Consider the following 26,491-nt stretch of genomic DNA (forward strand, 5'->3'; position numbering starts at 1 on the left):
AAAATGTTATATTCAGGCAATGACAATCAAGGAAAAGAAGGAGTAGCTATAGTATTCAACACAAAATACGAGGCTAATCTTCTTTAATGGCAGTCGGTCTCAAGTAGAGTAATGTGGGCAAATGTGAGAATAGGGAACTGGACAATGAGACCTATTTGTGCCTATGGTCGCACAGAAGGTTCCACTAAGGTAGAAGTGGAGGAATTTTTTGATGCTTTAGAAAAAGCAACTGACACTATGAAAAAGGAAAAGTTGGTCCTTGTTGGGGATCTAAATAGCAGAGTAGGAAGTGATTGTCAGACATACAAAAATGTTTTGGGAAAATTTCGAGAAAAGAGCAAAGCTAATAATAATGGCAAATACCTGTTGGATTTCTGCTCAGGACATGGACTGGTTATTACTAACACCATGTTCCAACATAAAAATGTGCACAAATTCACATGGAGAGAAGAGGCAAGGAATAAGAAAAGTCTCATTGACTATGTTATTGTTGATAGTGATGTTTTCTCCCTGGTGCAGGACACCAGTGTACAGAGGATTTGAAATTGGAAGTGATCACTATTCAGCAGGATAAAATTGAATTTCATATTGAAAAGAATAACATGTAAGAACGTTTTAAAGCGAATAAAAGTTGAGCAGCTCTCAGATGTGAACTGTAGACTAAAATACAGAAAGATTATTGAAGAAAAAAATGAAAGAGTTTGAGAACAGGAATCAAACCTTGGGATTCAGTGGCAAGCCTTGAAGAAAGCCCTGACTGATTCAGCTAGAGGGGCATGTGGTGAAGTTGTCTGCAAGGATAGAAAAATTAGAACTCCATGGTGGACACAGAAAGTTAAAGAGGCATTGAAGGAAAAGAAGAAAGCATATCAAAATTTCTGGCAAATAAGTCAGCTTGTGCTCTTAGAGAATACAGAGACAAACACAAGAATGTTAAACACTGTGTAAAACTAGCTAAACAAAAGTCATGGGAGGACTTTGGCAAGAATATAGAAAATAAACATCAAGAAGTTGGCAAAATATTCTGGAGGTTGTGGAAGAAGCTTAGGAATGGAGGAAAGAGTGCTGTAAAAGGAATTAGAGATGATAAATGTGACATGAAAACGGAAGAAAAAGATATCCTTGAAGTATGGAGTAATTACTTTGAAAAACTGCTAAATGAAACAAGCAGTGATGACAGCACAGTGGTAAAAAACACTGACCAGGCATGTAGTCTGGAATACATATCCATACTTGAAGTAGAAAAAGACATCAAAAACTTAAAATGTGGAAAGGCAGCAGGAGTAGATGATATTTGACCAGAAATGCTGAAGTATGGTGGTGTAAAAGTCTTACAGTGGCTGCACTGCATAGTTCAGAAAGCCTGGACAGAGGGACGAATTCCCGATGATTGCAGTAGAGCTCTCATAGTGCCCATATGTAAAAAGGGAAATAAAACTGAATGTGAGAATTACAGAGGTATTTCCCTAGTAAGTGTTCCTGGCAAGATCTATGCAAGTATACTTGAGAAACGATTGAGAAGAATTGTGGAAGAAAAGCTGGGTGAAGAACAAGCTGGATTCAGGCCAAATAGAGGCTGTCAGGATCAGATCTCCACTTTACGACAAATATTCGAGAAAGCATGGGAATATAACAAAATCTGTATTTAAGTTTTGTTGATTTGGAAAAGGCATATGACAAGGTGCCAAGAGAGAGAAGCTATTCAATACGCTACAGTTATATGGTGTAAATGGGGCATTATATCAAGCAATACTTAGTCTTTATTTGAGTTGTAAGTCAGCAGTTAGAATTGAAGGAAGTACAGGAAGGTGGTTTACTGTTAAATCTAGTGTCAGACAAGGATGTACATTATCCCCTCTGTTATTCATTATCTATATGGATCACATTATGAAGGAAAGTGGTATTAAACATGATATCAAAATTGGAGATGTTAATGTCAACTCTTTGCTTTATGCGGATGATGTTATACTTCTAAATAAATCTGCTACAAGTCGGCAAGATTCTCTGACTAAATTGAATAACTGTTGTAATAGATATGGTATGAAGGTCAGCAATAAAAAGACTAAGACAATGAAAATAGGCAGAATCGTTAAAAATGTCAACTGTGTTGTGAATGGAGAACCTGTGGAACAAGTAAAACATTTCAGTTACTTAGACAAGATGTTTAGTGAAGATGGTAAATTCAACAGAATCAACAAAGCTGGTATGGTGGGAAGTCAATTGAATAAATTCATATGGAATAAGAGAGAAATCAGTCGGAACACTAAATTAGCTGTATACAAGACAGAGTTCAAACCAGTTTTAACTTATGGATCTGAGAGCTGGGTCAGAAGTAAAACACTTGACCAAAGACTAGAGACCACAGATATGAGAGTCCTGAGAAAGATTAGAGGCATGAACAGATGGCATCAATGGCAATATCATAGTAAAAACAAGGATATTAGGAAAGAACTTGACATTGTCAGCATCCAGGAATGCGTTAGCAGAGCTAATCTCAGGTGATATGGTCACTTGAACAGAATGGGTGAAGAAAGATTAGCAAAACAAGTGTTCTCTGCCAGGTTGGCAGCAAAACAACCCAGAGGAAGACCAAGATATAGGTGAATTGATACGGTACAAAGTGCCTTAGACGACAGAAATATAAGATCTGATAATGTTGGAGTCTTGACAAGTAACAGAATGATTTGGAGAAAAATTGCAGATAGGAAGTTAGTAATGGTGTAATTTTTTTCATGTAGTACTATCATATCCTGTATACCCCTTGAGGGTATATGGCAGGAATTTGATGATGATGATGATATTCATTAAATTCCACTCAGCAGCAGCAGTAATACTGCTATCATTCTGAATTTAAAAAAAAAAAGTGAACAGACTGGACAAATTTTAGTAGCTTCCATCCAAAATGAATTATTACTATAAAGTTGAAGATGCTACAGAAGTAATGCAGTTATACCAAGAAAGATAGGAGAAAATGTCAATCCAAGCAGTGAAATCATCTTAACTGTTAAGCTAAGCAATATCAAAGTAGTAAGGGAGGGAGAACTAAAGTCTTTTTTGCAAGAAAAAAAAATAAGACAAAATTGTGTTTTGGAAAAATTAAAGGTGGCTAGGTTGTCATCATCCAATCAAAGGATGGCATGGAGATAATCTTGAAGCTTGAGATGTTTGGGCACTACAATGTCTGTCATAAGAGTATGAGGAATGGGAAGTGAGATCATCAGCAAAACTACAAACAGGGTTTGAGGTCAGTGAAAGAATATCATTTATTTTTTATGAGAATGAGAGTGAGGAACACCTGTATTAATAGGAAAATATGAAGAGATAGAGAGAATGCCCTCCACCATAACAAACAGTAAACTACTGGAAATAAAATTAGCAATCCAATTACAAAGAATGGAAGGCAGACTATAAAATGGCAATTTACTGAGAAGCTCTTGATGAAAAATCCTATCAAATGTTTTCAAAATTTCAAGTATAGCAGCACAAGTATCTTCAAACCTTCTCATGTCCAGAGGTGACTCTGGACATGAGAAGGTTTGAAGTGATTTGGGTGAGGGGATCTTCTGTGAATTTGATTGAGAGAATATATATTGGCAGATACTAATTAGAATGCAGTTCTCCAGCTGTTGAAGAAGTTTATTGTTGATGAACTTCTCCATTACTTTAGACAACATTGATGCAAAAGCCTACAGGAAACATACTATGCAATGTTCTAAGTAAAGTGGATGATTTGCCTTGGTCTACTAATCAAATTCTTGATTAAGCAGGATTTGAATTAGTAGAATGATGCCAGGAAGTCAGCTTATCTTTAGGTGATGAGACAATGACAACATAAAAAGTTTACATTATTACTAACTTCCTATCAACAATTTTCCTCCAAATTAGTCCATAATCTGTCAGAACTTCAACACTATAAGATCTTACATTTTGGTCTTCTATGGCACTTCTAACTATATCAATCCACCTAGATCTTGGTCTTCTGGGTATTTTCCTTGCCATCCTAGCATCAAACAGTTCTTTGCTAATGTTTCCTTTATACTATATAAGCAACTATGCCACCTGAAAATAGTTCTCACACTAATTCCTGATTGCTAACAAAGTCACGTTCCTTCCTAATATCTTAATTTTTAATATGATTCTGCCACTGATGCTAACTTTTCACTTCCCTAATTTTACTCATATCTGTAGTCCCTAGTTTTAGATCAAATGCTTTATTTCTGACCTAGTTCAATCCCCAGCAAACCAGCTTTGCTAATTCTGTTGCCTATTTTCATTTTCAATTTGTAATTTTCATTAAAAATTGTGCCAAAATATATAGTTGAATATTTTTCTTTTATTATATGTTCTCCATCATGGATGCTGATGACATTTTAACGTTCTTACCCATTTTCATTGTTTCATCTTGTTTTAACAGTCTTTTATGCCAAATTTGTTACAACAGTTATTCAATTTTGTTTAGGAATTCCCTGCTGACTTATTTAGGAGTATTAAAATTATCTCCTTAAAGACCTAGGAAAAAATTCTCCTACTTCGGTATCAGGTTTAATGCCACTTTCCTTCATAATATGATCAATATGGACGATGAATAACATCAATATTGATCATGGAAATAGTATGTACTCTTGTCATACACTTCATTTTACATCAAATCATCTTCCTACGTTTCCTTCAATTCTATCTTTGACTTAGAGCTTAAGTATAGATTATGAATCACTCAATATGTCCCTTTTACACCATATAATTGTAATGTTTTGAACAGTTTTTCTTTTGCCACCATGTCATATGCTTTTCTAGTTACTTTACAGCTTTTTCAGCATGCTTTACTAGTTTTACGCACACATATTGGTTAATGTGATTAAATTTTGTTAATATCTGTTAATGTGATTAAATAAATTAACATTTTCTTGTGACATATATGTACTTTGTAAATATAAAAATCTCAGGGGTGCTTTTATGCAATAACATATCCACTTCATAAAAGTTCATAACCTTAATGACAATATAAATGATGCACATCACCATGTACTATCATCAAAATTACAGCTGTTATTCCTAAAGGATCTGCCTTTCTCTTAGATAAGTGCATCTTTGAAAGGTCCTGTTAGCTAGAACATTCAGAATATTTATGAAGTGTACAAAAGCTTATGTGTTGGCAATTCATGCTGAGTTTTTTCTTTTTTAAAGATTTTAATTTATAGCACAAGCCACCAACAGAAAATAAATAATATATTTATTTACTTAGTTGCTCATATTTCACTGGTTTTCTACCCAGCATCTTCAAATCACAAACGGTTTGTCACAGTACACAAACACCAACAATTAGTTATTATTATTATTTATACAAGTACCTCCATGGGATCAAGACATCGTGGGGGTGCTCACAAACACCTCTGGCAATCCATTCCACTCATTCACCACTCTCCGAATAAAGAACCTAGTTTGCATACCCTTACTAACCACACTGTTGGACAACTTCAAAGTATGACCCCTTGTTTTCCATCTACTCTCCACATATTGAAAATTTTCTTTTATGTCAATGTTATAGAATCCCTTTAGTAACTTATAAGTTTCAATCATATTCCCTCCCCTCTTCTCCACCTGTTAGCTAAACTCTGCAACCCACACACACCTTCAATCTATCCTCATAGGGAACATTCCACAGACCTATCACTAGCTTGGTCACTCATCTCTGAATCCTCTCCACCACCTCCCAATCCCCAAGAAATGCAGGTGACCAAATCTCTGCACAGTAGGCAATATGTGGACAAATCATAGCTTTATAAAGAGGTATAATAAGCTTCCTATCTTTACTTGTCAATGTGTTCTTCACCATCCAAGTAATGCTCTAAGTTATTTTGCCAACTCTTGCAATATGTCCTCTGAATTTCAAATCTCAATCCACCATCACCCCCAAATTCCTAGCCTCATCAATTTCCTGTAAACTAGTACCATCAATATGATACAAAGCATGTAATCTTTTCATCCCAAAGTGAATTACCTTACATTTTACAACATTAAATTGACAAACATGTCCTTTCTCCACACATGACACTTCCAATTTATTTAAAGTATCCTGTAAGATATCTACATCACCTTTATCAACTATTGCCCTTCCTCAGTTTTGCATAGCGAACAACTGAATAATCCCCTCCCAAATCTTCTGCTATATCATTAATGTACAAATTAAAGAACAGTGATCCTAGTGCAGCGCCCTGGGGCAGTCCACTAGTCACCCCTGTTGCCTTGATTCCACGTCACCATACACCACCCTCTGATATGCGAATCAGTCACTCCCTTATCCAGTTAATAGGGGAAACAGTTTAAAACACAAGTTTTAAAAAAAAAAACTTTATTTAGACCTTTTATTAGGACCTTAGTTTTAAAACTAAGGTCATAATTGAGGCCATCTCCTGTTAAGAGAGAGGTAACAGGTATTAATTTGATTTTAAAATGACTTTCTCCCAGAGAGTCATTTTAAGATCAAATTGTTGAGGTTTGGGAAATGTTTTAAAACTGCCACTGATTCTAAAAACAGATCTCTGACTTGTAACGACTTCTGTGTAGCACTTTGGTTTCTTGTTTTCTTTTAATCCTGCATGAAAGGGTGTCCAAGGCATGGTCTACCAGTCCCAACTTTACATAACAATAGTGCCAAATGCATTTCTCATGTTCTATGAGGTGGAAGCCAACACATCTTCCTATCTGTAGTAACACAAGTGACAAATACAGGGCACTTCATGTACTCATGGATGTGATAAAGGAAAGAATTTGTCTTTACGTGAATGGGATTCACTTAAGAACAAACTCTGAACATCCTATGATTTTTCTACAGAGAACACTTAGGGAGCCAAGCACTCAACATCTATGTTCAACCTAGTGATTTTAATGTGTTATGTAGATGATGTGTCTGCTATTTGGCCACATGGTACAGATACATTAAATAATTTTAGGTGCATGTAAACAGCAGCCAACATCCTAAAGTCAACTCCACAATGGAAAAGGAATTAAATAATCATTTGTCCTTCCTAGGATACACTTGAACCTTCAAAATCATTATCTTTTTCTATTTATAGAAAGCCTACATATACAAAGAGCAGTATCTTTGAAACAGGCAGCTCTTACCACTACTTTCTCCTTCACCACACTTTTTGTTAATGACTGTAACCCCCCACCCCCATATGTTAAAATTTCCACTTTGATACTATTGTTATGGCAAGTCAGGATTGGCAAGCCATGCTTGGATGCTCACTTACACAGGCTTAGATGGAAAAATCTGAAGGGCTACACAGAAGTCATTATAGGTTAGAGAGACTGTTTATGGAATCAGCAGCTGCTTTAAAATATTTCCTAAACCTCAATAAGTATGGCTGTATTGATTTACAGCCATACTTATTGGGAATGGCTATAAATCTGGGAGACAGTCATTTTAGGATCTATTTAATACTTGTTAACCTCTCACTTTATTCAACAACAGATTATGCTGTCTTTTACAATTTTAAACTGTTCCCAATATCAAATAATTGTTACTGTCTGTGAACTGTGACAAAATGTTTGTGCTCTGAAGATTCTGGGTATAAAACCAATGAAAATCAGCAACTAAGTAAACAAATATATTATTTATTTTCTTGTTATTCTCTTGTGTCGTAAACTAAAACCATTAAAAATAAAAAACTCGTTTCCAGATTCCTAATGAATTTTCATCCACCAAGCATTCCCTACTAATTTCACTACCATTTACCAAGTGAAAAGCAAGAGAAATGAAAGCTTCAGAACAATGTTGGCAAAAACAAGGAAAGATAGAATAAGAAATGTAGACAGGACCATTCTAAGACTATAAATACTCGTGAACTCTCTCTCTCATTGTACATACAGTGAGAATAAATTTACAACGAATACCAAAAATGTATGAAATGAAAATTGATGCAAAGACCAATAGGAAGCCCAGAGGAAAAGTGAAGAGACCAGATAAGAGAAGATTTATAAAAACAAAGATACTTCAGTTTGAACTGTGTTCATAAAGAAAGAAAGAGAGTGCTGATCTGCCTGACCTGAGAGTTTTTGTTCAAGCAGTTGTTGATAAAGAAAAAAGATTCCTAATAAAACAAAACTTCAGCTAGCAATCTTAATGTTCATCTCAAATGTTCAAACTGCACATTATACAGGGCACAAGAAATCAACATCATAAGGTTCCCCCTCCCTCCACATTACACACAAAATGATCAGGAATTTAATTTCACACTCAATGCTATATATGGAAGTTTTATAATGTAATTATACTTCATTAATTATAATTCTATGCATACTCAATTACCTTAAATGAGGTTTCTTAACTTTATTTAATCCTTTGCATAATAGACTTTCACAAACCCAACCACTTAAATCCACTGCTAATGTTTTGCCTGACAAAGTCTCCAAGGGTTGGCGTTTCCGAACACATTCTAGAATTGGCCATAAATCATTAACACCCATCCTGTAAAGAATGCAAAAACAGTTCCGGTAATTATACTGCAAACAAAAAGTATTATAAACATCTATTACTATTATTATGAAATGTACAATGGAAATGATCAAAAATAGCTATCAACCAACATTATACTTAGTGCATGAATTATATTACAAAAAATTATTTATACATTACAAAATCAATCTCAGGTTCATTTTATTACCAGAGAACTGCCATGGAGTCAAGGGACTTGCAGTGAAAGTTCTGGTCTAGGTATCATAACATATCATACCTTAAAATAATTCACCATCTGTACACATTTATATACCCTCTCAGGGAATGCATTCCATGCATACACTAACTTCCAGAGTGACGCCTTGTCTGTTCCTTTGTTCTACACCTGTTCAAAAATCTCCTCTTGTTGATCTGTTAAGCATATTTCAATAACTTATGTCTCAATCATATCACCTGATCCTTCTATCTACCGAACTCTGTAAATTACATTCTCACTTTTTAAATCACATTCCAATATATTTACATACTTCTACAATCAGCAGAAGTATATGAATACTCTAATATGAATAATGTATACTCTACTATACATTACCCACAGATGCACTCACACTTCACCACCACTGATTGCTAGCCTCCTAAATCTCGACATTCAAATTACATTTTACACATACTCTTGCCATCCTCTTTAAGCTGCTAAAGCAATCACATAATTAAGAGCAGGTGCATTTTGATTTCACAGCACCAGAAACAATTAAAATCCACTACGATCAATATGACTGCTATCTAACACACAAATACCACAAATACTCACTATGTTTAGTAAGCAGTGAATATAATAATTATACAAACCAACCAAACAAAAACAAGCATTACATAAGCAAAACAAAAACTTCACTTAAACCAACCTCATAAGGGAAAAATACCCCTCCCCCACAACACAAAATCATAATAAAATAATGATCATAAAAAGATTAGAGGGTGTTTAACTTATTATATACTAGTAGCATATATGAGCTGCAAATTGAAAAGAAAAAATAAACATGCTATCTGAAGATCTACAGACACTATTTTTTTGTAGCAAAAACATAAATTTGCAGGCTGTATAAGGGTAGCAACAAAGCAAACAAACAAAGAGGAAGAAAAGCTTTTCTGAACTGTAATAAGAACTATGTGGAGTGAGATGGATTTGGATTCCATTACCTGAATAATCTGCTACATGTCCTATCAGACCTAGAGGAGAATGGAGAATTAGTGATTCCAATTCTGATGAGATCGGTAATTGTCAGCAAAATGTAAGCAGCAGAAAGTGGATATCTGCATGAGAGAGAGAGAGTGTGAAACAAATTACAAATGGGTCATAATCAAAAGAGAAAAACTAGTTTCTCATAAAGATTATATCTGTCATATGTTTATGCCAAGCAAGATAGAGGTTAAAGATATCCAAAGAGGAATGTCATCGTATCTAGAAATTTTGTTATAATCAGCAGGACTGAGAAGAGTTATTTTAGGAGAGAAATAATGGGATTGAGTGTTTCTAGTGATGAAATTAACAAGGTCATCAGAACATGATGACCTTGTTAATTTCACCACAGGTGACAGGTTTCTGCACAGAACTGGTCACAACAAGTGACCAACTCTGTGCACATGGAAGTTCAAATGTAGTCTGATTAGTGTCTTATACAGTAAAACTATCGCTATCATCATCCTCTGCATTACAGAATGGTAACCTTCACAACTTTAACAATGTATTCCTTAAACTTTGGCAATCTATAAACCAAGCCCCCCCCCCACACACACACATACCTCCAAGTCTTCCACCTTCTTTGGCAAAAATGGTGACTATACTTAGCAATTTTGAAGTAGCATTCCCCATTATTCATCCCAATGTACCAACCTATTGAAATCCTCTTGTAACAGCACCTCATTAGAGCATTATGACATATCGACTATTATTATTATTACGAGAGATCCCCCAGGGAGTCAGGAATTCATCGAGGGAAGCTATACTATTTTCATCAGCTGTCATGCCTCTTCTTGAATTCATTCACACTACTTGCATACACAACATCTAACAGCAATCCATTCCAATCACGCACTACTCTATGAGAGAAAAATCCCCCTTCTTGACAGTTCATTCTCAACTTCCATGGACACCCTCGGATCCTTTTCCCCCACCCTCCATAAAATGAAAAATTCCATCCACTGAAATTCTTTATAACCCTTTCGAAGTTTGTAAGTCTCAATCATATATCACTCCTCTTTCTCCTGTTTGCTAGTTTCTGCAGCCTACATATTCTCAATCTGTTTTCATAATGTGTATTCCATAATCCTGATAACATCTTTGACACTCTACTTTGCACTCTCTCCACTGTATCAGAATCATCATGGAAACCATGAGACCAGACCTGTGTGCAATAGTCCAAGTGAGGTCTTATTAAGGCCTTGTAAAGAGGCAAAGTGACTACCTTATCTTTACATATCAAGGTTCATTTCAGCAGTGCCATTATTCTCTGAGTTGTCTTTACAATTTTTGCTATATGACCTTTGAACATCAATTTCCTGTCTATGAAAACTCCAAGATTTATAGCCTCATCAGTTTCTCAAAGTACACACATATATATAAATACATATATAACGGTGGTCTGAAAAGTTCTCAGCCTCAACCATATATGGCAACACTATCAGCAAGATTTTTTTTTCCAAGTTGGTACATCTGTCATAAGCATCCATGTGAAATTGCAAATCGTTCTAAATCATGTTAAATTGTGAATGAAGATAATTTATATATTATAATACTTCATTCATATTTAACATAATCCACTGTCAAAAGCAAGACTTGTAAATATTATTTGTTGTTAGTCTCTTGCTTGTAATATATTATTCATATAAATGATTCGAGTTTTGTGTATTATTAATCAATTATTTAATCTTAGAATAAGTAATAATAATGAAAAGACTCTATATAACTGTCATTCATTTTATTCTGTAAAATTTATTATAAGAAACTGTGTGTATGTAAATTTAAATGTATATTATATGAATTGTGATGAATCTTTTTATTTCTGTATGTAAGAGTGATTTTATGTAATTCTTCTGATTGGATTTGATTGGCTGCTGAAGGAGAAACGGAGTTTATTTTAGTTAGCTTGTGCTGAGAACGTGAGCTACCGTGTATAAACAGAGAAGCCAGTGGATATAAGCTGAACTGGTTAGAACCGGATTTTGGCAGGAAGAAGAAACGTAGTTGATTGGAAAACAAAAGTAAGTAAGGGAAAAGTCCTATAGACAGCATAGAGATAGGTAGTGAGTGGCAGAAGGGGAATTAATATATGCCGAAAATCGGCTAGGAAAGGACAAGGAATTAATAGGCATTTTGAATTACTTCTATGGGAGTTCTGATACTACGATAAATTCCAAATGGTTAGTGGAAGAATAGTGCAGAACTGAAGTTAATACATAGAAGAAAATAAGGAATTAGCAGATAACTTAAACCAAGTTCAGCATATTTCTGTGTCTATAATTCAGTTATTATAGTGGAAGATTTCTTTTGAATTGTGTTGCCATAAAGTAAAAGTCAACAAGAATTTCAAATGTGCCTATGTGAATCCGATGTGTAGAAGCAGTAATCCGGTAAGAGTTGTCCTTTCTATAACCTGTGTGAAGCAATAACAGTTAACTCTGTCGGATATATTTTGACCTTAACTGTGATGTTATGTCAATAAATGGTTGGATGTTAGATGTACTGAAGTACTTTCCCCTCGAAATAATAAGTGTTATGTTGATCTATTAAGTGTTAGCTGACTGAGAAAGAATATAGTGTAGCCTGTCATAAGATTAGTTATTGTAAGATTTGGAAGGTTAAACTTTTAAGAACTATTCTCAACCTGATTGACTGAGCATAAAGAACTGAAAAATGAATGTTTGATAGTTAATGGATTGTAATTATTCTGAATACTTTAAACTGAGCTAATATATTTATGATTTAATATCTAATTGGGTAGAGAGAACTATGTGAAAGAACTACTGATGCTTTAAGAATTAAGAAGTCTCAACATTAGCCATAATCCTCAAACCTAAATAAGAAGTTACTAGTATCTGAATATGAATTTTTGTAATTGTTCAATTTGATAACCTTTTGCAGATAGTTATACTAGAATGTATATGTTGTACTATTCCACATTAAATGTTTTCTTTTGTTGAGTTAAACTTGGTGTTTGCCTGATTTTCTTTCATTGCACTGCTCATAAATTTAATCGGACCTTTGCAGAAGCCTTAAATGCTATTAATGACCTCGGCCTGAAAATAAGGTGATAATATAAATATAGTTGATGATTGATTCTTCTATGTTATTTAGGCTAATCTGAATATAGGGTGGCACAGTATAATATAAATTTCCTTATATTCAGATGAGCATCAATCAACTAACGAAGAACGGAATTTAAGGAAGTAAGGATAAGTTTAACAAACCAACATAATTGGAACAGTCAGTTAGGTAGGACGACACAACAAAATGGTGCAGTCGACAGGATGTGATTTCACTAGTGTAAATTAAGTAATTGAATTCTTGTGTGATAGTAGAAGAAGTAATCCTTGAAACCTTTTAAAGAAATAAAAATAAATTAATTAATTAAGTGAATCACAGTGAGCAGGTTATGAAACAGAATCAAGCAAAAGAAAAAAGATTATTTTAGAATTAACATTATAGGATTTAAGTTTGAAGCTGATAGATTAATATGGCTGTTATTTCCAGTACGAGAATGGAAGATAGCGAGTTTTTCCGAACTGTAAACCCCCAACAAGTTTTTCCTCAATTTTCGGGAGAAGAATCAAATGATATACTATCTTTTTTTTTCTTCTTTCATTGAAAAGTTTGGGGGAAACAACAAATTGGACTGATTTTACTCAGAACCAAACTAACAGGCAAAGTGAAAACCTTCCTACATTCCTCCCCAATTCTAAAAGAAACCTTAGATTACAAAAAATTTAAAGAATTGCTAATCTTGGAGTTTTCTTATAAAAAGAGTCCCATCCAAACTTTGAGGCAGTTTTACACGTGTGCAAGGTGATAAGGAAAATGTAACTAACTACTTTAATAGCTCAATCCATAAGAACCTCCGATGAGGAAAAATCTCATCTGGAATGGATCACCTTCCAACAGTTTAGATTGGGATTACATGACAAATTAAGAGAAGTAATCTACAAAAAGCAAGCTAAAAACTTGGAAGGGTGTTATAATTTAGCCAGGGAAAGAGAAAGGTATTAGAAGAAATGACCCAAGTTTCTTCCATGAGACAATTGCTAATGAAGACTTCAATACTGTAGTCCCCTCCTCTTCAATTCTCAAGTGCAATTTAGAACGCTCTCATGACAGAGATACTGATTGTCAAGAGCTCCTCAACGGCAATAAAGTCTTACTGAATAAAAAGGCAAGGATAGAGGATCACCAGTGGTACAGAGAGAGAAGGGAAACCCTTATGTCAGATATAAAACAGACAACAGATCCTGATTTGATAAAATATGCTAATCATTATAAAGTAATAAATCCCCTTCTACAAGATATCCCCCAGAAAAAATGAAGTGGGCCAGATTCACTGAGTCACAATACCTACAAGATGCAAAACGTAGCAACAGCAGAAGTGAAGGGAAGACTACCCTTGTCACTTGTATGAGGATTAGTTGAGGAAATCCTGTGTGACATATTGCTCGACACTGGAGCTCATGTATCCATCACTCCCTTTTCCTTGGCAAGAAGGTTCATTGATAAGTTCCCTGATAACACCACCCAGTTACAAAATCCCGTGAAGATAATTGGAATTACTAAGATTGAGATGTTAGCAATTTTGAGAGTGAATGCAAGACTCTCCATACCCTGTTTCCAGTGGATTTCTCATATGATCTCCTTGTTCTCCCAGAGGTTGCTGACACAAGTGACCAAATCATTTTGGGTCTTGATTTCCTGGAGAAACCCCAATTCATGTGCGATTTTACCACAGGAACTATATCACTGCGTGGAAAGAAGTATCAACCAAAATTTAAGACAAGGAATGAGAGGAGAGCGCGTGAAGCACTAGAAATACAAGTAATAAATTAAGAAGAGGAACTAAGTGTTAGAAAAGGGAAGTTGTTACTTGAGGCCATCAGTTCATCGAGGTCTGAACAAGATAAGATAGAGATCCGAGAGTTTATTCATTTGATATTCCAGCATTATCCTAGTGTTTTTACTGAGGATATTAGTTCATTGTCCTGCACTAACAAGGTAGAACATGCTATCCAGATCACAGCAGAGTCACCTGTGTATGTTAAACAATATCAGACCCTCCCCCCCCCCTTAAATACCTGGATAAAAACTTCAGACACTGCTACAAGACTATGAAAAGGCTGGCATCATTGAAAAATCAAATTCCTGATGGAACAGCCCCTTCATATTGGTGGAGAAACCTAATGGAAGTCTGAGATTTATTCTGGATTTACATTAGGTTAATAAGGTCACCAAGCCCATTGATTTTCCTCTATGCAACATCGAAGAATTGTTAATAGGTCTGGAGGGAGCACAATACTTCTTGAAATTAGACCTGAACTCTGGCTATTTTTAGATTCCCCCTTAGACAGGAAATACTTTGCCTTTGCCACACGATGGCAAAAGTATCAACTCTGTCGACTTCCTCAGGGAGCCAGAAACTCAGCCATGAGTTTTCAGTGTCTAATGAACTCTGTTCTCTCGGACATGTTAGGGAGGGGAGTCATATGCTTCCAAGATGACTTGTTAATCTACTCTCCTGACTTAAAAACACAAAGAAATCCTACTGGGTGTTCTAAACAGAATAAGCAAGGCACAACTCTCTTTGAAATGCTCAAAATGTTGGTTCTTCATGAAGGAAGTTGAGTATCTGGGGGCATGTTGTGAGGCTGGAATAGTCCCCACTCAAGAGAACGTCACTTCCATATTAAAGGCAAGAATCCCCACACCTGTAAGACAGGTTCGGAGGTACTTAGGAATGAAAAATTTCTATAGAAAATTCATTCCTGAGTGTTCAAAATTGATGGAACCTATTGTAAAATTAATCAAAAAGGAAGTGAAATTTTCTTGGTGGGGGGGGGGGGGAAGGGAGGAACAAAGGTATGCACACTAATCCTTGAACCTGGCCCTGACTAAATCGCCTGTCCTCACTTACCCTAAACTTGGAAAACCGTTCTAACTTTCAGCAGATGCCTCAAATGATACCATTGCATCCGTCGTAGAACAAGAGGAGGTGGAAGAATTTAGGCCTATTGCTTTCCTCAGCAGGAAACTCTCATCCTCCGAAAAGAATTATTCAGTCATTGAGAAAGAAACACTGGCAATTGTGCATGCCCTCAGAAAATTTAAGCATATGTTGTTGGGACAGAAAGTCATCTTAAGATCCGAACACGAACCTCTATCTTTCCTATCCTCCATGAAAGATAAGAATCAAAGGATTATTCGATGGGCTCTGGAGATGCAAGTTTCAAGTTGAAATAAATTACATCCCAGGAAAAAACAACGTAGTTGCAGATTACCTATCCAGATCATTAGACACTGAGCCAGAGGAGAATGACTGTTCAGGTAGTGGGATAATCAACTCAATACACAAAACTGAAGGGATGGAAGAAAAACAAGAACAAACCCACACATCTTCAAAATTGGGGAAAATCCATCATCACAGAGGTCCCAAAACAAGGTGAAGTGGAAGGGAGTATATCAAAAGGCTTTGAAAGGTGAAAAACTCACAGGAGAACATTCGTTTCTCTATACATTACACATAGACAGTGATGGTCTTCTGTTATCAAAACAAGGCATCACTGGAAAATGGAAAGAAAAAATATTAGTTCTGACAGTCATAATCCCTTGGGCGCTACACACCTTTCATGACGCGGATTTGGCAGGTCATCAGGGGTTCTTTAGAACCTGGAAGAGAATGAAAAATAGATACATGTGGAAAGGAATGCGAGGGGGGGGGAGATGTCGAGGCTTATGTGTCCTCATGCCTATTGTGTCAGAAAAGGTCAAGCAATGGTGGAAAAGCCTCCCCCCCCTCCAGCCTTTCCCCACCCCCATGTGTCCATTTCAAGCAGTGGCAATGGACATCATTGGTCTGCTTCCAACTAGTTTGAAGGGAAATAAATATATATTAGTTGTGATTGACATGTTCTCCAGATTCCCAGAGGCCACAGCTATGAAGGACCAAACTGCACAAACCGTGGCAAACAAACTATTCAAATTAATTATCTCCAGATATGGAACCCCTCAAACTCATTGATCAAGTGGACGATATGGTGTTGGATGACCGGCGAGTCATAGTGTGTGAAATTGCGGAGATTATAGGCATTTCAAAAGAACGTGTAGGATATATTTTGCATGAAGAATTGCAAATGAAAAAGCTTTGCATGAGTTGGGTGCCACGATTGCTCACAGCAGATCAAAAACGCACTCGCATGAAAATCTCTGAACAGCGCTTGGAGCATTTTAACAAGAATAAAACTGATTTTGCGCATCGATTTATTACTATGGATGAGACTTGGATTCACCATTACACACCAGAATCCAAACAGCATCAAAACAGTGGACAGAAGCTGGTTGTTCAGCACCAAAGAAGACAAAGTCAGTTTCATCAGCAGGAAAGGTCATGGCATCAGTGTTTTGGGATGCTAAAGGCATTTTGTTTATTAATTATCTTGAAAAGGGTAAAACAATAACCAGGGAATATTATCCCAATCTTTTAATCAGACTAGATGAAAAAACTCTTGAGAAAAGATCTGGTTTGCAGAAGAAAAAAATCATCTTTCATCAGGACAATGCAACTGCCCACAAAGGTGTTTTGGCAATGGGAAAATTAAGGGATCTGCACTAAGAATTGTTGGAACATTCACTCTATTCCCCAGATTTGGCCCCCTTTGACTTCTATCTCTTCCCAAAACTAAAACTCTTCCTTGCTGGTCAGCATTTTTCTTCAAATCAATAGGTGATTGCAGCTGTAGAGGGGTATTTTGCAGATCTTATGAGAACCACTACAGGAATGGGATAATGGCGCAGGGGTATCGCTGGAATAAATGCATTTAGTCTTAAGAGAGATTATGTTGAAAAATAAAAATAATTTTGAAATTATAAATTCATTTCTTCAGGCCAAGAACTTTTCAGACCACCCTCGTATATGATATAGTTCAAGGTTAGAGAGGAGATGTTCAGTTGTAAGATGTTAAATAGGAGAGAACAAATTCCAAAAGCTGTGATATGTTGTTACAAGACAATTTGACTTTGGTCAGATGAAAGGGAGATTCCAGTTCAATGTTGCTGAGTATAAAATCGTGAAAAATTTAGTTTAATCCTTTATCCAAGTGTAAGCAAACGAAGTTTGCACCTTAAGTATCTTCATGACTGAGGCAACTCATGGTAAAGGTGGCCCAAGCTCTCATCACTCCTTGTCTTAGTATCTCCCATAATGCAAACCACATCTCCTTGCAGACATGTATAATGCTATGCATTAAGGAAAGGGACTGGTTTCGATGTTTATTGAGGTCTCATCAGTGGGAGCCAGAAGGTGGAAGCAATGGGGAAAGTCATATTTACCTATACGAGTTGCAACAAGGTGTCTCACCTTATTATTAAATAACTCTGGATTTAGAGAAAGATGTTGGAAGTTTTTTTTTTTTCTCTCTCTTTGGGAGATACTAAGACAAGGAGTGATGAGAGTTTGGTCCATCTTTATCATGAGTTGCCTCAGTCCTGAAGATACTTCAGGTACAAACTTTGTTTGATTACACTTGGATAAAGAATTAAACTAAATTTATTATAGTCTAACCAAGTGGGAAAAAAAAAAATCCATCTTTCTCTAAATCCAGAGTAATTTAATAAGGTGAGACACCTTGTGGCAACTCGTATAGGTAAATATGACTTCTCCATTGTTTCTACCTTAGTATCACCACCTCTGGGTGTGGCTCCCACTGATGAGACCTCAACAAAGGTCAAAACCAGTTGGAAGCTTGGGTGATGAATGGCAATGCTATAGCCATTGAAGTTTTAACTGAGGCTTGACTGTTGCTGTCACCCAGGACCTGGGTGACAGGGGGGAGGGGGGGGGAATGAATGGCAATGCTGTAGTCCATGAAGTTAACTGCGGCACGGCTGTTGCTGTCACCCCTCGGATGAGATATGAGCAAATGAGCAGCTCTGCTCGTTGGTGGGGTGAGCCTGTCATGGTGTAGAGCCAAATGGTTCTGAGAGTTCTACTCAGTGGCATGGTAAGCCTGTTACTGAGGGGAACAACGCTGAGTTTTTGGAGTTTGACCTGTACTTGAACATTCAATAAAGGTTGAAAACAGTCTGGGTAGTGGCCCTTCTCTTAATGCATAGCATTATACATGTCTGCAAGGAGATGTGCTTTGCATTATGGGAGATACTAAGACAAGGAGTGATGAGAGCTGCTTGTTCCACCTTTACCACGAGTTGCCTCAGTCCTGAAGATACTTCAGGAGCAAATTTTGTTTGCTTACACCTGGATAAAAAATTAACTAAATTTATTATAGTCTAACCAAATGAAAAAGAAAAAAAAACTTCCTATAAAATCATGGTGAACTTTGCCAGAAATGATGGAAAACAAGATGTATTTTATTTGAGGAACTTCACTGAGGTGGGGAGGATGAATGAGGGAGCCAAAGTTCAGAGGATATACTACAAAAAAACTACTGCCATAATGAGAAGGATGTTGACAAGCACAAATAAGGCACTCATCAGGCTACATCTGAATATCTGTATGCTAAGGAAATATTAGAGAAATTACATCTTAGGTGTCTGGAACATTGAGTATGGGTTCAGAGTAAGAAAATGTGTTCTGCAGAGCTTGGAGGATGGGAAAAGTGGTGATATGACTGAAATCTACAAGTTAGTGAGTAAGGAAGTGAAAAGGAAATGTTTTGCATGGTAAAGGGAATGAGATTAATGCATTGTCAGAGTAGATAATGAAATTTTCACCATGAAATAATACTAATAGAAACAATGTTAAATTCAATTGAGTAGAAAAATCATGTGGTTTTGATCTAAGAGATGAGTATATCAGTATTAATATTAATTTTTTTAAAAAAATCTTAATCCACCCATAGTACTAACGTGCTCTAGGTTTATAACCTTTAATAGGTGGGAATTGCATTAAAAAAAAAAAAAGACAGGGCAAGGGATTACAGCATTAGGAGACATTGTCACGGAACTTGAAAAGTAGGAGATTATTATTATTAGTAGTAGTAGTATTATTATGTGACACCTCCAGGGAATCCAAAGACTCATCAAGGGAGGGCTCTACAACAGCGCTTCTCAAACTGGGGGGCCGTAGGTTTTGTTGAGGGGGGGGCATGAAATAATGAAAACAAATTTAAAATGTTTTAAGACTAAGTAGATTTTTTTATTTTAAAAGAAACGTATTTAACTTTTATTATTTATTATTTCTTTTTTGTTATTTTTTATATTTTAATGGAAAAATTCACACATTGGTGTTGGTTCACAAACTTTGCTTCCTGCGTATTTCGGTGCTTAATGAATATTAGTAAATATTGCTTATTCATATGTTTCATTTCAAAGCAGTGGTTAATTGTATTTACTTCAAATGCTCTCCAGGGAAGCTCCAAATTTTCCTGTCCCTTTCATCACGCGTTCGTAATTAGGGACTGTTGATATTGACTTTATATACATATCAAAACTCGTTTTATATTATCACTGTCATCCGAGCTAGTTTTCTGTTACAAATAAAAGTTTTGCATATACTTCACACATGAAAAAAAGCCTAAACAAGTTCATGTGGGAAGATAGTAACTCGCTTGCAGTGGTAAACAACACGCCCTCCCTAACAGCCACTATACTGCAGAGGCAATAAAAACAAGTACTTTTATTATGCCAGTGAATAAGGTATGAGGAGTCTGTGTAATATATTTCTCAACAAATAATGCAATTAGAGACAACTGGGATAAAAACACACTAATTAATGAATCACATGTCCCCTCATACAGAAACTATGTTGTACAGACTGAAACAAAACCATATGTTGTGGGCAAACACAGTATCTAACTAAAAACTATTGTTATTAATTAGATCTGTGTGAGTTCGATTTCCCAAGGCAGCAATAAAATTCAAAATTCGTAAAAGTTAAAATTAAGTAATATATATATATATACAGGGTGTTCGGGATAAATTTGACATATTTATAATTAATTATATTTTTCCGTAAGTTACATGTATTAACACACACTTCTCTTCATTTAAAAGTTTGGACCCTTCTTCATTCATATACAAGATGTCAGAAAGGATGGATAGCTGGAACCCACCTGAATCATGGAAGAGAATAACTTGTATCATGATGATTCGTGCCCGCCATCAAAATAAGGATATTACGACTGCTGCCCAATGCTCCCTGAATACAGTAAAAACAATCAGGCATGAACTAGAGACTTGCAATGGTGACTACGAGGATGTAGCAAGAAGAAAGATCCCTAGCAGACGATCTGATTGCGTTCGTACAGCAGAATTCCTCGCAAATCTGCAGGAACAGGTGTTGAAGAACCCTGGCATTGGAATTCGGGCTTTGTTCGTGGAGTTGCTAACTGTAGTCAAGCCCTGGATAACAAGGGTAGCCAATGGTAGGCCGTATGTATGGCAGCAGGATTCGGCCCCTTGCCACACCTCTGGGAAAAGTCAAAAATGGTTGTCTGAAAATTTCTACGACTTCACCAGTCCAAATGTTTGGCCTCCAAACTCCCCAGACCTTAACCCCATGGATTATTTTGTATGGGGCGCAGTTGAAAAAGACACCAATCGCACTTCCAGTAATACAAAAGCCCAGTTAATGGATAAAATTAAAACAGTTTTTGCGGCCCTTCCCAGGGAGACTGTAGCATCAGCTTGTTCGAGGTTCCGAAGCAGAATTGAAGCTGTGATCGATGCTAATGGTGGTTATTTTGAGTAAATCTTGTTGATAGTATTGTAATTAACTCTGCCTGTAATGTTTTTTTTTCAATTCATTAAATTTAATAGATACAAAGAAGATTTTCTTTTTCCTTACGAAACTGTCAAATTTATCCCGAACACCCTGTATATATATATATATATAATGAATGTTATGGCAGTTTCACATATGGAATTCGGTTGAAGAGAGTTAGCATTTCAACTCAACTGTCAGCTATGCTTTTATCTTTCAGTTGCACGATCTTTTATTAATACCGCACCAATCATATGCATGTTTTAATAACCTGCCTTTGCTGTCTGTTTTGCGTTACGCTTAATTACCTTAAAGGGAGAAAAGTCACAAAAGAGAAAAAGGTTCCTGGTCCGGGGATTCCCTTATTCAGGTGATATTCACTAATTTCATGTTATCAGTCTGTGGTGTGCCAGTATCGGTAAGTGGTGATATTATTTGATCTATTCTACGTTAAAAAATTTAACCCTGAGATGGATAACTGGCTGATAAAAAATAAAAAAAAAATTCCTGCGAACAATCAGAAGAAGCAGAAACAGACTCAAAAAAAAGGACAGTATTTCATATTTTACCAGAACAGCCCGCATCGTCTTCAGAACCAAACAGTAAGAGGCAAAAAATGTAATATATGCATTTGATTTTTGTAATATTCGCTACGTATGTTTTGTATTGAATATAAATACAATAAATATTATAATAATATATCTTTCTATTACGATTTTTTTTTCGAGGGGGCCGTGAAATATTTTAATTTTGCAAAGGGGGCTCTGACATCCAGAAGTTTGGGAAGCACTGCTCTACAACTCTCTGTTTCCACCACTCAATCCACCAACTACAATGAACTGTGACTACACCAACACCATCTACCGCCCACCGCCACTAGTATTTTCACAGACAATCACAAAGATCCATGCCCGTGGTGAGATCCAAAGCGGATACGCTAACCACTTGGCCAACCAGGCCAGCATAAGATCAGTGCTGCTTCTGAACATTACATAGTGTCATGAGACGCTATGTAATGGAAGTAGGAAACCATCATTATTAGTAAGACAGTTAAAAACTAAATATCCTGAACATGAACACAAATCTTTACAATTCTTTGAACGATGTTTGAAGATATGTAATTCTCAATCCAACAACTTAAAAAAATTCACTAAAATTAACAATAAATATTTGGAGGCATCTCTTGAGGTTGCATTCTTAATTGCAAAAGACCAAAAGCCACACACCATTGGGGAAACACTTGTACTCCACCACCATAAAAATGGTAGAAATAATCCATGGTAAAGAATATGCAGATAAACTAAAATGTATTCCCTTATCAACAAATACTATCGGTAGACGTATAGAAATCATTGTAGATAATTTAAAGAAGCAACTATTAAAAGAAATGACTCAACATGGGAAATTTACTATACAGCTTGATGAAAGCACAGATGTTACCAACATGTCTCAGTTATTGGTATTTACTAGATATTATTTTAATAATGAATTACACGAAGAACTACTTTTTTGTGAGGCACTTCAGAAAAGATGTACAGGGGAAGATATCTTCTCAAAAGTAAATAACTTCTTTGTTAAAAACAATATTTTGTGGAAAAACTGTTTAAGCATAACTAGCGATGGAGCAGCTGCTTTAATTGGTACAAAGAAAGGGTTCAAAGGGAAAAGTAACCGAAATAACACCACATGTCAAATTCATTCATTGTATTATCCACAGGCAAGCTATTGGGGCAAAAAAAAAAGTATTTTGCGCAGCCTGATATGCACAAAATACTGCAGGATGTTATCAATATAGTTAATTTTATAAAAACGAGGCCTTTGAATAGTAAAATATTTACAGTACAATGTCAAGAGATGGGCAGTATCCACGAAAATCTTCTATACTACATGGAGGTGCGTTGGTTATCTCAAGGAAAAGTGCTTAAGAGAGTTGTAGAACTAAAAGATAAGTTATGCATTTTCCTACTGGATTTTGCAGATCTTTGCAATGACAATAAGTGGTTATTAATACTATGTTACCTAGCTGATAATTTTGAAAAAGTAAACATGCTTAATTTGTCTCTTCAAGGAAAAGGTAATATTTTAACAATGAATGAGAAAATAAGTGCATTTCGAAAGAAAATGGTGCTATGGAGAGAGAAATTTGAAAAGAGATATTTAGAAATGTTTCCATCTTTATCTGATTTCGTTACAGAAAATCATGTAAATGTAAAACAAACAAAAAGTCTAATATCTGCACATTTAAAAAGTTTAGAGACATATTTTTGTAACTTATTCACAATCTTCCTGGTGAAGAATTTCAATGGATTTTATACCCATTTGCAGAAAATGTAAAAATTGACAACCTTCCAATTATTTTTCAAGAGCAATAAATTGACATTAGATACAACATAACTTTGAAAAACGAATTTCAACAGAAATCTCTTCACAAATGCTGAATGGGACTGAAGTCTGAGTATAGCAATTTAGTAAACACAGCAAATGATGCACTCCTACCGTTTGGTTCTACTTATTTATGTGAGGTATCATTTTCTGCAATGACAGGTATTAAAACCAAATATCGAAATAAATTAAACTTGGAACAAGACCTTCATATCACAGTATCAGAAGCCATCAAACCAGAATTTCAAGAAATTATGAAAGAAATGCAAGGCCATTGTTCACATTAAATATTGTAATAAATATGTTTGTAAGCTGTTAATAATAAAAATGTGTAAAAATATCTAGCGTTTTTAATTATTATATGATGATACAAGGCATATTTCCTTTTTATAACTTATTACAATAGATTTTTGCTCAATCAATTGGGGGGGGGTATGCGCAATTTATTTTCTCTGTCTTGGGGTATGCGATCAAAAAAGTTTGGAGACCACTGAGATTGATATTTAATTTTTTTGCTTTTTTTAAAATAAATTATGGGAAAATAAAGAAATTTATTTTTATAGATAAAGCTTTCAAATAACCAATTTATCATTGAAAGTTTCCATACATCTCTCATATATCTTTAAAACAATTCTCACTCCAGAAAATGTGAAGAAAAATGTTTTCATTATATGTTGGATAATGTTCAAATTATAAACATGTGAAGCGAGTTTGATGGACAAAAGAACTTAAATAAAGCTGATGGTTTGCATTTGAAGGAATCTGGATTAGGGTGTCATGAAAAAGTGTCATTCAGAGGGAGTTTAGACGTACACAATCATAGAAACTAGAGATTTTTGTTGTGGTGGTGGGGGGGGGGGTATGTGGAAGAGACAGAGAGTGAGGTGCAGACATCCTTGAAGTGAGTGTGTGGGAGAATAATTAAATGATGCTGAATGTAGCACTTCAAGTTCTGAAATGGAGTGGGCTACTCAACACAAAGCATGAAGGAGGTTGTGGGCTAAAAGATATATTGCAGTTTACACATACTAATACCAGAAGCATCTGAAAAAAGAAGGGGAGGGGGAAGTTTTTGGAATTCATTTGTTCACCTTAGCCAACAGTTACAGACATTAGTGAGACTTGATTGAAAGAGGCATATATAGGGACAGAATGCAATGGATATAATATTTTCAGAGGACACAGGGAACAGGATGGGCAGAGCAAGGAGCTTTGCTGATGACAGCGATATTCTCCATGTCCGTATCCAATATAAACTGTGCATTACATGTGGTGCATTGAACCAATTCAATGTCATTATGTTCATGACTCTTTTTGCAAAAAAAGTAAATTTTTTCTTCTTTTGCTGATTCACTAAATCTACATTATTTTGGTCTTTGCTATTGATTTTAAAGGCCAATTTAAAACTTTTATAACTGTAATAGTAAATATTAACTAAAAATATATATAAAATTATAGCATGTAATTCTATAACAGAGAATATTAACATTGTTAGTAACACTATTATCTACATGTCAAGCACTGGCAAAAATTACTATATGTGGTTGATACCTAGTTGACAATGAACCCAACACACACACACACAGTGCATAATCGCCTCCGTAGCGCAATTGGAAGAACGACGGTACATTGCGCCCTTCGATTGGAATAGGCCTAAGTTCGATTCTCGTCGCGACGGGAGGAATCTTTATCTGGTCGATTTCAATCGATGGTGAGTTAGCCGATCTCATACGGAGGTAGCAAGGTTTTTTCTCCCGGAAACTCGGGTTTTTCATCCCGCATACATACAAATCGGCCCTTCAGAACACACGCAATTTACAGACAAAAATCACTAGTTGTGGTAGTGTTGGAGGTGGGCGGTAGATGGCGTTGATTCGTAGTAGAGGTAAGATGTAGAGACAGTTGAAGATGTCCTCCCGCGATGAGTCTTCGGACTCCTTGGAGGTATCAGGAATAATAATAATAATAATAATAATAATACACAGCAGTGTAACATGCAGTGTTTTGTCATGCGAAATAGCAATATCACTACTGATTTTTAAACTTCAAAGAAGAAAGCCTAACATTTTGATGATAGAAATAAATCCACACACACACACACACACATATATGTGTGTGTGTGTGTGTGTGTGGATTTATTTCTATATGACTATTCAGTACTAGTATATATATATATATATATATATATATATATATACTAGTACTGAACAACAGCGGAATGGCTATCTGGGAGGTTGTAGCTTAAATTATTATTTAAATGTTCATGGTTAAGGATGATTTCTCTGGACTCCACAATTTTTCTTTCAAACTCATCATGGCAACGAAAGATGTTTTTGGATCTATCCCAGCAGACTGAATGACCCTGGTGTTCATCATCAGGATTGTTTGAGAAAAGAACATGACTAGACAAGGCACTGACACGTGTTCTTTTGTAAGAGATGTCTCTGCTATGCTCCTCTATATGTAATTCAATAGATTTATCTGTTTGACCAAAATAAGGGATATTGCAGTCACACCATATCTTGTACACGCCAGGATATTTCAGATTATGATGATGAGGCTTCGGATGGCTTACTAGAGAGCGGATTTTTGGAAGTGTAGTAATATTGTACTTCTTCAGAACTCTAGCTAATTTTTAAGAAACTGAACTGATGTATGGGATACAGATATTACCTTT

At 35.7% G+C, this 26,491-nt stretch overlaps 1 protein-coding gene across 2 annotated transcripts in view; it reads right to left on the reverse strand.

Annotated features, from left to right (window-relative positions):
* Nucleotides 1–26,491, reverse strand: part of Gen (XPG-like endonuclease) — a 317,873-nt gene that overhangs the window by 277,189 nt on the left and 14,193 nt on the right. For both annotated transcript variants that reach the window (XM_090416218.1, XM_090416217.1), the window contains exon 2: nt 8,312–8,470. In XM_090416218.1, coding sequence (XP_090272344.1) covers nt 8,312–8,469 — 158 coding nt within the window. In that variant the 5' untranslated portion in view covers nt 8,470. The remainder of the gene's footprint in view (nt 1–8,311; nt 8,471–26,491) is intronic.

Source organism: Typopeltis vanoorti, chromosome 3, assembly GCF_054136105.1.
Source record: "Typopeltis vanoorti isolate ZY-2024b chromosome 3, IOZ_Tvanoo_1.0, whole genome shotgun sequence".
Taxonomy (NCBI): domain Eukaryota; kingdom Metazoa; phylum Arthropoda; class Arachnida; order Uropygi; family Thelyphonidae; genus Typopeltis; species Typopeltis vanoorti.